The sequence below is a fragment of the Alligator sinensis genome, unplaced genomic scaffold (assembly GCF_000455745.1).
Source record: "Alligator sinensis unplaced genomic scaffold, ASM45574v1 scaffold809_1, whole genome shotgun sequence".
NCBI lineage: Eukaryota > Metazoa > Chordata > Crocodylia > Alligatoridae > Alligator > Alligator sinensis.
In genome coordinates, this window is record NW_005841956.1 from 56471 (window position 1) to 68508 (window position 12038).

The following is a 12038-nucleotide window of genomic DNA, read 5'->3' on the forward strand; positions in this document are numbered from 1 at the left end:
AGGAATTATGCTCTTGACTTAGTTGCCACAGATCCTGTCTCATTTTATTCAGCATACAAATAACTACTGCTTCACAGCCCCAGAGCATCTGTGTAGACCAAGAAATGGTGCTTCACTCTTACTGAAAGTGCCCTGCAGTTCAAGTAGTTCCTACCTCAAAAGTGAAAGGGTAAGCATTCTCGCCCAACTTCTTCATCAGCTTTTCCTGCAATGGAGTGAGGGTTGCTGGTGCCTGTTTTGGCACAGAAGGATAAATCTGAGTGGCCATGGCACAGATATCCTTCCTGAAGCTCAAACCAATAACATCCAGATCATCTCGGCCATAGCGGAATGCACATGTCAGGGTCACGAAAACTGGAGCCAGTGCAGGAGAGATGGAAATTAAAAGAGGAAAGGGTTAGGGAAAACAAAAGAGCGAAGCAAAAAGAAGGAATGGAGATAACAAAAGGGCAGGTGGAGTACATGGGCTGAGGAGACAGAAGAGACCATATTTAACGACTCTTCAGACTTAAAAACAAAGTCATACGAGCAGAAATCTGACCCAATCTGATTCAATTCACACAAGCAGAAACTTGACCCAGTTTTCTAGGGCTAAGTTTCTAAAGCTCAGTCTAGAGATAGGAAGATCCATTAAATTGTTTCTTCTAGGCTCTTATACCTTCAGAATCAGTTCCTCAGATAGAAGAAGGGAGGAGTAGAGAGTAGAAAACAAGAGAGAGGGGGCTTCTTTTCATTAGCAGCTTTGAGCTAGGAGACTCACTGGACTGCCAGCAGGCATTTGACAATCACATGTGCTAAAAAATAACCCATTGCATCACTTTTGAGATCTTCTCATTACAGCCTCAATGCCTGTGTCTTGTTAGTACAGAAATGTACCTTTTCTATCCTTCAGATATTCAGGATCAATCAAGATGACACCATCTGCAAGGAAGCACACAAAGCACAGGCGAGGTCAGCTTTTTCAGCCGGAGGGAACTTGCCAGGGAGGTTGCAAGGGCTGGGAGCAACCTTCTAAAAATACAATTTACCCATAAAATTTAGTCACCAAAATGATCTCCTTTCTCCAGCTCTAAAAACAAAAGCTCTGTCACATTGGAACTGCATGTTAAATAGCTCATGACACTTCCTAAAATACTCTCAAAAATATAGTGACATGTTTGCTCTGGGAGTCTAGATTTTTCTGCCTCTGGGGCTTTTGCCTTTTATTACAGACATTTGCAGGAAGTGGAGATGATTGCCTCTCACAGGTTTAACTTCTTCCTGTTGCTTATTCTGATAGGAATAAACTACACGCTGTGGATCTGGCCCCTCAAAACTGTCTGTGGTTGAACAGCCAGCTACACAGCAATGAGATGCAATGGCATACGTAAAGGATTCTGGCTTACAAGGCAAAGATAAAGTTACTCACCTACGGGTTCTACATAATCAACATGATCCACAAAATCTCTCTTCCCCAGGTAGATGGAGAGCTGGAAGCAGTGTGAAGTGGAAGAACAGATGCAAGGACAGAAAATAAACAGGTTATTGTTTTCTAGTCAGTCCCTGGCAGTTCTCAAGCATGTAGCCTTGGCTGGGATTATTGATTGGAGCTCTCATAATCTCTAATTATCCAGTTTAGCAGAAAAGCTTTCATCATTTAAGGGGGTCTCACTATAGCTGAAGAAAAGTTCTTTCCTGGAAAGAGAAGCACTGCAGTAACATGGTGGCAGGGGCATTAGAAGGAGAATGAGAGGGAGTTCAAAGGGAGAGAAAATCTCAGTGCACTCGGTATGGGTGCATGACAATGGCTTGAAAATTATATTTAGAGGTTTGATTTTGGGAATTGGTTTGTAGGTAAAGTAGATATGCATTAGAGCAATGATCCAGGGGAATGGCAAGAGTTAATTGGTTTCTAAAAGTCTGTTTGTGACAAAGTTTCTTTCAAAGCCCACCATGCCTGAAGCCAACAGACACACAGGCTGAGAAATTGAAGACATGTACCACACTGTTTCATAACATGAATAGTATACCCAAACAGAGATATGGGACTCTGCAGCATTGGTGCCATGTCACAGTGCCCAACTGCAGAGCCCTGTGGGATTACTGGTTTTGGTGAACAGACCAAATTAGGATGCCTGGCAAATAACCAAATTAAGACGCGTGCATGTGGTGGATTTGTCGGAAACAAAGGAATATGCTGACAGGACAGAATGTGGACAGTATGACCACAGGGAGACTAATCAACAATGCCCAGAGATGAAGAGTAATGAGAGGAGAGAAAGAATACAAAAGGAGTGATTTCAGAGCATCAAAGGGTCCCCGAGAGGGGAACCCAAGGCTGCCATGGACAGATGGCACACCACCAGCCCGTCTCACCCATTCCACTGAGTGGGTGGACCTCAGCATTCAACCTCCAGGCTGCTGACATCTGACATTCAAGAGAGAACCTCAGGGTGAAACTTGCATACTGGCCAGACACCTTCTCTCTGTAATAGCTCTAGGACTGGTAGATATAGAATCAGGGAACAGGGGGTTATTCTGTTTGCCTTGCCTGCATTATTGTTATTTGCTATCACTGTGTATCAATAAAATTTGCCTGTTATCAAATGGAGAAATCATGGTCAGTCTGAGGATTTGGATCCTCCCAGAACAAGGTATCTGATGCCAACACAGGATGCCAAATCCCATGCTAACACATGGGGTGCAATATGAGTACATTCACCCACATGAAGCCTTTGACATGCATGTGCCTTTCAATCTTTTTTAGCAGCACCCAAATAAATTAGATACCATTTGGCCCAACACATGAAGTATCTTGGGATATAGACTTCCACAGCCCACCAGGAGTCCCTACACCCAGCCTGGACTTACCTTTGCATTGGGGCTGGTTTTCTTAAAGACTCTGAGAAGGAAACAAACACACAGACATGAGAAAAGTGTGTGACAAATTTGAGTATTCTTGCAGCCTGGTTCCTTCCAAAGTGTGGACTTCAGAGAAAGGAATCAGGGGGGAAGTCTGTTCACTCAGGAGGAAGGAGGGAGTTGGGGACTGAGGCTGGGTTTGGAGGCTGCATAACATCAACCTGAGGTGGGGTAAGCAGGTACTTTCACAATCTCTAGGGGGACAGTCCCTAGCATGGTCAGGCCCCAAACCTGCATGCTCAGACCTCCCTGGTCTGTTCCTGCCTGGTGCAAATTCAAGGGCTGTGGGAAGGGAATATGATGTTCCCTGAGCTCTCAGTGTCATGAGTTTCTCTGCCTACCACCTGAGCAGAATATTCCTGGTGTTGAGTAGTGGTAGGTGTGCTGTTGTCACAGGTCATATTTTAAGGGCGGGTGAGAAAAGCACTGAAGTGCCAGGTGAGATGTTAGTTAGAGAGCAGCTCCCTGGAGGCAGGCAGGCCAGCATGTGTATTTCCTTTCCCCAGAAAGCATGAACCACACAGCACTGCTCTGATCCCTCAGGTCAAGCTGCTGCACTTCCTCATTTCTGCCTACGTGTTGGCACTAGGAGCACAAAGTAAGCCCCCTGCACGATGGGGAGCTGCTACCACTGGTCAGGTTTGGGCAGGAGCCGGGATGTTTGAGTAGGGAAGCCAGCAGCTTGTGTTGGGCTGGCAGTTCCTTTGATTCTATCTTATTGGCTTCTGGCCCAGATACAGAAGGGTTAAAGCTACCATGACATCTTCACCAGCAAAGGCTGATGCTAGGATGATGAAGTGGCTTTCAGTGTCAATCCCATTACTGTAATCCCACCTTCTGGTGCTGTTCAGTGCAAACATTAGGTAATGCCTTCCCACAGATGCAGGCTGAGCTCTGGGCTGGAGCATGGGAGCACTTGTGTAATACTGGTAGCTGGCATTACATGAACCTGACAGAAACATGGTTAGGCCAAATGTGGTCAATGTCCCTGTCACTCACAGCTAAAATCACACATGCATGAAGTTCCTGCCTATCCCTGACAGAAACACAGAAAGACATGTTCCAGTCCCATGTGGAGACAGAGCCAAAGGCAGCCCGGAGGTGTTGCAGCAGGACTGTCCCAGGAGGGAGCTGGGAACATGCCGTGGCAGGCATGCACACACCAGTTACCACTTGGCTGGATGGGATGATGGCATTTGGCCTTGACTTCTGACAATCATCTTTCAATCACTTGAAGTGGCAGCTGTTCACGCAGGCCTCTCTCACTCTGGATCACAGCAGTTCAAGATCTTAATTTATCCTTTCTAAATTAACAGCAGATGATTTCATTTCTCCACTTGCACAACAAAATCCAAGATCCTCTAAGATCTACTGGGGCACTGAGACTAGAAAGCTTGATAGCAAACATGTCTGTATGTGCTTGCTTATGTTCAGCTGAATGCAGACCCAAAAAGGAAAAGATAGGAATATGTATGCTGACATATGTGCATGCACTTGGGAAGGAAGACTGTGAGTGGATGTCTGCAGAACACAGTGATCAGCAGGCCAGGGCTTTACACACCTAACTATTGACTTCTGAGCATGGGCAGAAGCCTCCCAGTCTAAGCAGCTGAGTGCCTCACTGTTGCCTGACTTCTGTGGTGGTCCAGACAGAAGAAGCAGTAGCCCCTGAACTTTTCCTAAATCCCCAGAGGGAACCAATCCCTGCTTCCCTCAGCTATTTATTGATGTACATTAACAAGTCATTGGAAAGAACCAGAAATAGTCCTGAAAGTGTGACTGGATCTCAGGGCTGCCCTCTCCCAGCTGAGTGCCCTACCCACCAGAATTCAGAGCCAGACTCCCTCTTGCTTGCTCTCCTGGTCTGAAGACCATTGCCTTCTTGGATGCAGAGTGGCACAGCTTCAACAGGAAGGTAGAGGGTGCTTTCCTGGGAAGTGGGAGACATGGGTTTGAATCCCTTCAGGCTGAGGAGGACTCAAAGTTTAAAGCCCAGGTGTCACAGGTACTGGCAAGTGTCCTGACCACTAGCCTATTGTGTCAAAAGTAGACAGTGGAACCACAGCTGCATTCATTTAAGTACCTGCGTCACAAGAGGACTCTGGAACTTGTGGTGAAGGAATTGTTTAATGTGTGTAGCCCTGGGTCAGGTGCCTCAGCTCCTGGAGGCTCTGGAGAGGCTGAGAGTTCAAATGCAACCCTGTGCTTTGTGTTTCCTATTGGCAAGTTCTCAACGGCTCCCTGATAATGGTCCTTCAAAGGCACAGGGAGCCAGGGTACCTTATCTTTTTCACTGAATCAACCTTTTGGGGCTAGGCAGATGACTTTTAGGCCTGCTGAAGCCTAAACTAAAAGTACCTAAGAAGCCAATCTGGATTTGCCAAAATGCTGCAGACTAAGTCCAAGGTGGTAAGATTTCATACCAAATGTTTTGGGCAAAATGGAGATTGCACCAAGCTGGAGTGTGAAAAAGCAGCAATAATCTGGTGCTATATACACTCCATCCCATCCACTCGCTACAGGACCCAGGCTGTCTTCCTGTGTCACAGGAGAAGAAAAAAAATGCTCTTACTTGGATCTGTCTGCCATTTCAGATCAGTTGTCACACTGCAGGGATTCTGTAGAAGAAAACAGTAGGGTTAGAAACCTAGAGACTCCCAGTCATCAGAGTGAGGTCCAGTATTTGATCAAGATGTGATGATTAATCACAGTTTCACCACAGAGAATCTCAGGCTATCCCTGCATTGAGCCTCTTCTGTTTCTCAGAGCAGAGGATCAGGCTATGAGTGGGGTTTCTAGCTCAGGTTTGGTCTCAGTTCCCTTAGATCTGGAGAGGTTCAGACCTGGAGAGGTTCACGCATCACTGATGTGAGACTGTGATTCTAGAACATATACATAACCCAAGATGGAAACTGACCAACCCCCAAACTCCTTTTCACTGTGTTGGAAGGTAGAAAGTAAAATACAGAGGAAAAGTGAAAGTGACACAAGAAGCAGAGAAAATGTTACAAGAGAAAAAGGAGAACTGCCTACAACCTCCTGGTGACCACAGGGCTGGGAAAGCATGACAAAGAATTAAACTGTTTGAGGAGCTACAGTTGTACGCATGTTCTCATTTGCAAGCAATCTGCTGTCAAGAGAAGGTTTTAGGATGAAACTGCTGGTTCTGTATTGTCACCAGCCTTTGAAGGGGAGCTGGAAGCAAAAGTTGAAAGAGGGCAAGGCCAATGTGTATTGAAGTTAGTAATTCCAAATGACCTTAGAAGTAGGAGTCTTTAAGCAAAAATCAAAAATGGGCTTCAACAGATAGCCCCTTCCAGAAGTCCTGTTCCTTTCTGACAGGATACTAGTAACTCTCATCGGAGTCAACGGAAGGTACAGATGGTCTGCACCAGTAGAAAGCAAACCCTGGCTTATTTCAGTCTGAAAAACCAAGAAATAAAGAATCCAGAATTAGGCCACTTCTGCAATTGTTCTCCTTAACCTCTCTGCAGCTGGTTTCCCAGGGGAATAATAAACTTGTGCCTCTTTGTAAAGTACTGTGAAATTTATGAAAGAAAGGTGCTATTTAAGGCCTAAGTCACATTCATTGTTTTCTCTAACAGCACAGAAATAGAGCAGGTGAGATGCACTTTATCCTGGTGTTTATGGGAAATAATTTCTCCTAGACTTTGCTTTGAACTCCTTCATAATTAATCCCTTATCCTTCCACCACTCTCTCGCCATCCATCCATCCATCCCCACAGCTTAATTCCAGGGGCTATGGGAACCCAGTTCTGGCTCCTCCATCTTTACCAAGGAACAGTGTGATGGCAGATAAGCTCTCAGCATATACATCCTAAGTGATTATTAATTATGAGAGACAACTTCAGAAAAAAAAGTACTGCAATTTTAGTGTCCACAAGGAACACGTTCTGGCTTTGCCTAGATCAGCCAAAAACCTCCTGCTTGGGGCTGGTACATTCCATGGTGATCTCCCAAGTACCTGCATGAGTTTTATCTGTTTACACTCACCATGGAGAATTAAACTGCAAAGACCTCACTTGTAATCGGCTGATTTGCAGGGAGCTTAGACAGGAGGAGCTCAGCTTCTTAAACTTACATAGCCCTGGTACTATGACTTTAGTGGGGCTTACACTAGTGAGATACCAGTCCAGGCAGAGTGGCTAAGCTGGGTGCATGTAGACAGAGAGTCCTTTTATGCAACCATACTGAAATCAAGACAAACTAAACCAACACTGAAGGGGAGGGAAACCGCTTACCCCCTAGGGAGGCAGGTGCTTAATCTCAGCAACAGGCTGCGCCTTGAAGGCCCTATGGAATAGCTCCTTGGTTTTGAAACACAGGCATCTGGGAAAAGAGGGCAGGTTTCTTGGACTACAAGGATGGTGGCAGGCATTAGGGCTGTGCGAAGCTTTGCCAGCTGTTTTGTTTCAATGCTGTTTTGACTTGTTTTGAGCTTGAAACAGCAAAATTGAAACAAAACGAAGGGCTTTGATACAGCCTTAAAACAAAATGAGGACAGTCGAAACGTTTTGAAACGTTTTGAATTTTGAAGTAGCCCGGTGGTGGGAGGCAGGGAAGAGCCAGGGCTGCTCTGAGTGGCTCCACAGCCCCATGTGGCTCAGCCCGGCAGGGAGCACAGCCCTGGCTCTCCCCACCTCCCACTGCCGGGCTGCGCTCCATGAGGCTGGCAGAGCCGATTGGAGTAAAGCACCAGTTCTGCCCACCGCCTGCTCCCGGGCTGTGCTCCGATCAGCTCTGCCAGCCCCATGGAGCCCAGCCCAGTGGCGGGGGGCAGGCAGAGCCAGGGCTGGTTCCACCTCCCGCCATCGAGCTGAGTTCCACGGGGCTGGGAGCTGCTGGGAGCTGAGCCTGGTGGGGGGGAGGCAAAGCGGAGCCACGGCGCTGCTCTCCAATTCTCTTCACTGGGCTCAGTTCCATAGGGCTGTGAGCCACTGGGAGCGATTTACTCTGGGCTTCGCACCAGAGCCGACCCGAGGACGGTGCCAGACCCAGGGCAAATCAGCTTATGTGGGGACCCACCCCCCCGATCCTGGGGCAGGTCCCCACACAAACTGATTTGCTCTAGGCCTGCCTGCCGCTGGCCCCAGGTGGTAGCACGAGCCTCCTGTGATCTGGGAGGCAGATCGGGGCCCACACCCCTCAGGAACAGTCCGGCACAGCCCCCACAGCCCTCCCGGGGGTGCGGGACGAGCCCTTGATCTGCCTGCCGGATGACAGGAAGCTGGTGCTGCCGGCGGGGGCCAGCAGCAGCACCGATCTTCCTGGCACTGGCTGCAAAATAGCCTATAGGCGAAATGTCAAAAACGGCATCAAAACAGCAAAAGAGTTTTGACGAAATGAAACAGAACAGTGCTTTCGAAACAAAATGAAACTCAAAACAAAACACTGTCCCGGTGAAACGTCAAAACGGAAGTCGAAGTGGAACGATGCCGTTTCGCACAGCCCTAGCAGGCTTGTCATCCTTGGGGCAGAGGGACAGGAAGAAGAGAAGGGTATCTTGTCCATTCCCCAGATGAAGATGAGGCACAACTCTGACAGCCTGTTGGCTGAGCGTGTAGTGAGAGTTAGAGAAAAGAATGAAGAAAGAAGCTTAGAGATGAAACGAGTGAAGTCTCTCCATTATTTCTCCCAACTCTGAGAGGAGGACAGGTTCCCCCCAGAGTCTGAAAATACCTCATGGCTTGTTTAGGTTGGGGGTGTCCCCTACTCTAGCATATTGGCACTTGTGTCTCTCTAGTTTCCAGCTCAGCCACAGGTGCAGGCAGGCTCCTGGGTGCCATCCAGCAGCCACAGTGTCTGTGAAGGACTTCAGAGGTTCAGGCAGGCAACTCCTCCTTTGCTCTCTGTGGGTATAACAGTGCTGCCCACCCACCTGGCAGCTACTCATTATTAATATTACTCTGTCTCAGTGCTTTATAAGACCCAAAAGATCACGCCATCCTGGTCCAGAGAGCTCAGAAGCCAACCATTCAGTGCAAATGGCTTTCTCCCAGATGGGACAGAACTGCCCCCTCCATCTCCCAGTTTTTTTCAAAGAAAATGGTCTTCCAGCAGAGAGAGGTCTTACCTGTGAGGGGAGTGTTCAGATCTCACCTCTTCTGCTGGCCCTTCTCTTGTCAGGTTATTCTGAGGCTTCCTCTCTGTTCCGAGGCTTCTTATGCTTCCCTGCTAGTCCCTCCCCTAGTGTCTTGCCAATAGTGCTTCGCTGGGGATGTGAGGTGTGTGTGTTCCCTGGGAAGTATTTTGAGACTAGAATCCTATTAGTTTATTACCTGGAGGACTCGGTAAATAAGAGTGGACTATAAATAATGTGGGCCGAAGCCCTGAGAAAGCAGATTAAAGAGATTGGAAGAGTAGGTTTAAGGCCAGAGGTGATGGTAATTGGGATGGATGCTTTGGTTTTGGACAGCTGAAGTTACAGCTGAAGCTGGCACAGGACTGGGAGGCTGTTTCCACAATTTTTCAAAAATCATACTGTCATTAGGAAACTGTTTCCACAGCTAACACAATGAGGAGGACCGAGGAGCAATCTGAGGACAGGAGAAGTTGTCAGAGCAAAACAGACATAACTTGATGACCCTTGTTTTTTCCTTACACCCTTCCTGTTCCTAAAGGTGACGCTAGTCTGAGGTGAGGTAGAGGCCTTCTGCTTCATTTCAGACACAGGAGCCCTGTGCAGGTGAAGAGGGGTCTAGTATAGACTTTTTTCAGGGGCAGGCCCTCTGAGGAGGACAGTGGGTAGGAGTATGGATGGGAGATCAGTGCACAGGCATGAGGATATGCAGTACAAACTGCGTAATGGGTTTTTAGTGTGCTTTGATCTGCCAAGTGAACCACAGGGCCCACTTGGCAGAGCATTGGAGATGGAATTATATATATATGTGTGTATGTGTGTGCACACATACACACATATATTTTGCAAAAAAAAACAGAGAGAGAGAGAGGAACAACAAAAGCCTTTGGCCCAGGAACTGGGATGACACAATTCCCTGAAATTCTCCATAAAGGTTCACAGTTGGTCAGAAGCCGAGTCTCTACCTGGGGACATTGCCGTGGCAGGAGGAATCAGTGCTGCTGGCCTTCCAGTGACCTTTGGAGAAGCCACACAGGGCTCTGGGCCAGAGGGGATGCTGTAATACGGGTAATTACATTCCCTTGCACAAAGCCAAGAATCTTCAGCACACAAGAGGCAGTGGGGGAGGACTGGGGGGGTGCTAGTAAGGGAAGGATGTCAGAACAAATGGGCCTCAACACAAACTAGCCTGATTTGTCCAACTCACTACACAATAGCAGCTGCTGAACCATTTGTGATCTAATTCTGACCCTTGCTGCAGCTCTTACACACCACTTCTGCAGTGTAAAGGGGTCAGAAGGGGCCCCTGACAAAATAATGCAACAGTATGTAGAATTTTCCTGCCAGCATTAGGCTGCTGAAACAGCCCTGTCCCACTTTCCTATATTGCTACCAATCTACAGTCATTCTGACGTTAGAAAGAGATTGTGCTGGATCACATTGAACTTTGGCTAATATGGGCCACAGAGCAGACCATAAGCAACAGAGAAAGGCTGCTTTAACTCAGAGCAGCCTCAGGAGTGGTTCAAATTACTTGGGGGGGGGGCGGGGGAAAGAACAGTAGATCTCACCAGGCCCAGTGAAAAAAAACCACCTGTTCCCTCTCCTTGCCAGAAAGGTGCAGAACAAAACCTTGTTGGTAGTCTCAGCATTGGAAAAGCTGTCTCACCCCAGCTCACCGCCACAAGAAATAATGAAGGGAAATAATCCAGTGGGATTTAAAAGGGGCTCAAGTATAGATTTGGATGATTAGTTTGTATAACCACCTAGAAGATGTAGTAGAGATGGACAGCGAGATTAGAATGGCTAAGCTCTGCATGGACATAAGTAGCAGTCTGTGAGGGGAGTTGGCAGTGGGGTGATGGAATAATTCTCTCCATCCTGGGATGAAGTGTTGTTCAACTGGCTCCATGCATTATGGACAGTCTCACCTTCTTCTGAAACAGCAGGCACTGTGGGTTACTGAAACGGGGGATAGCAAACAAACTGGGCCATTCATCCCTGCTGGCATAGTGGGGAAGTGGAGCATCAGAGTGGCTGAGCCAATGATCCCTGCCATACGGCAGTGGCAGCACACTCCCAGAAGAACGGGGCTCACTTGTCCCTGGTGGTTTTGTAACAGCCTGTGACTGTTCTAAGTAGCACATTATTAATTAGTGGTTTTCTGCTGCAAATGGAAAACTTTTGAATGTGTAACAGTGGATTTGCTTCATGAGAGGCGATAGATACAAAATAGCTCCCTTGCAGTCTTCCTTCATTTTGTCCTAACAGCCTGCACTGACTAGCAGGAGTTTTCCCAGACTATATCAGCAGAGTTAAGTAGGTGCCATCATGGTCTACGCACCTTTAAAGGAGAGAGGGAAGGAGGGATGGAGGGAGCTCTTGTTTCAAGGTAAAGATGTGAATGAAAGGAAGTTTCCAAACAGAAGTGCATGAGGAGGCACTTTCCTGGCAGGAAGCTGCTTGGGATGGCTGACTAGTCCTGCCTGGCTCCTCAGTATTTCATTGTCCCCTTCTCTTCACAACAGGATGAGCTCTTGCAAAGGGGAAGAAGACTGTCCTGCCCAGAAAGATAGTGGGAGCTGGAACTCCCTGAGAGTGCTGGCTGATCAGGGCTAGGGACCAGGCACGGCTGGTGAACTCGGATAGGAGGGGAGGTGGAATGTCCCGGGGGAGCGGTGGGGAGGGGGTTTGCAGCTGGCTGGGAGTGGTGGGGTTTGCAGCCTCCCTGCTACTGGCCAGAGGGCCGGCTGCAAACCTCCCCCAACCCACCCCCGACTCCTGGCTGGCTGCAAACCCCCACTCCCCTGGGAAGCTCCACCGCCCCACCAGTCTGAATTCACCAGCTGACCCTGCTAGGGACAGACATTGAAAAAGCCTGAGCCTGAATTGATTCAATCTTTGCAAGTTAGTCTAACTCAGGGATGTCCAACCTTTCTGAATGTGGGGCCGGATCATGAACTTTTTATCACCCAGTGGGCTGGCGAGCCATATTCAGACACACTCTGTCCGGGGCCAGAGACCCTGCCTGTGTAGC

At 48.0% G+C, this 12038-nt stretch overlaps 1 protein-coding gene across 4 annotated transcripts in view; it reads right to left on the minus strand.

The window, feature by feature from the left end:
* The window catches only part of ARR3 (arrestin 3), a 31460-nt gene that overhangs the window by 11425 nt on the left and 7997 nt on the right, over positions 1 to 12038 (minus strand). For all 4 annotated transcript variants that reach the window (XM_006020490.3, XM_006020489.3, XM_006020491.3 and 1 more), the window contains 5 exons: positions 5474 to 5519; positions 2851 to 2881; positions 1409 to 1469; positions 877 to 921; positions 155 to 354 (listed from right to left, as the gene is read on the minus strand). In XM_006020490.3, coding sequence (XP_006020552.1) covers positions 155 to 354; positions 877 to 921; positions 1409 to 1469; positions 2851 to 2881; positions 5474 to 5490 — 354 coding nt within the window. In that variant the 5' untranslated portion in view covers positions 5491 to 5519. The remainder of the gene's footprint in view (positions 1 to 154; positions 355 to 876; positions 922 to 1408; positions 1470 to 2850; positions 2882 to 5473; positions 5520 to 12038) is intronic.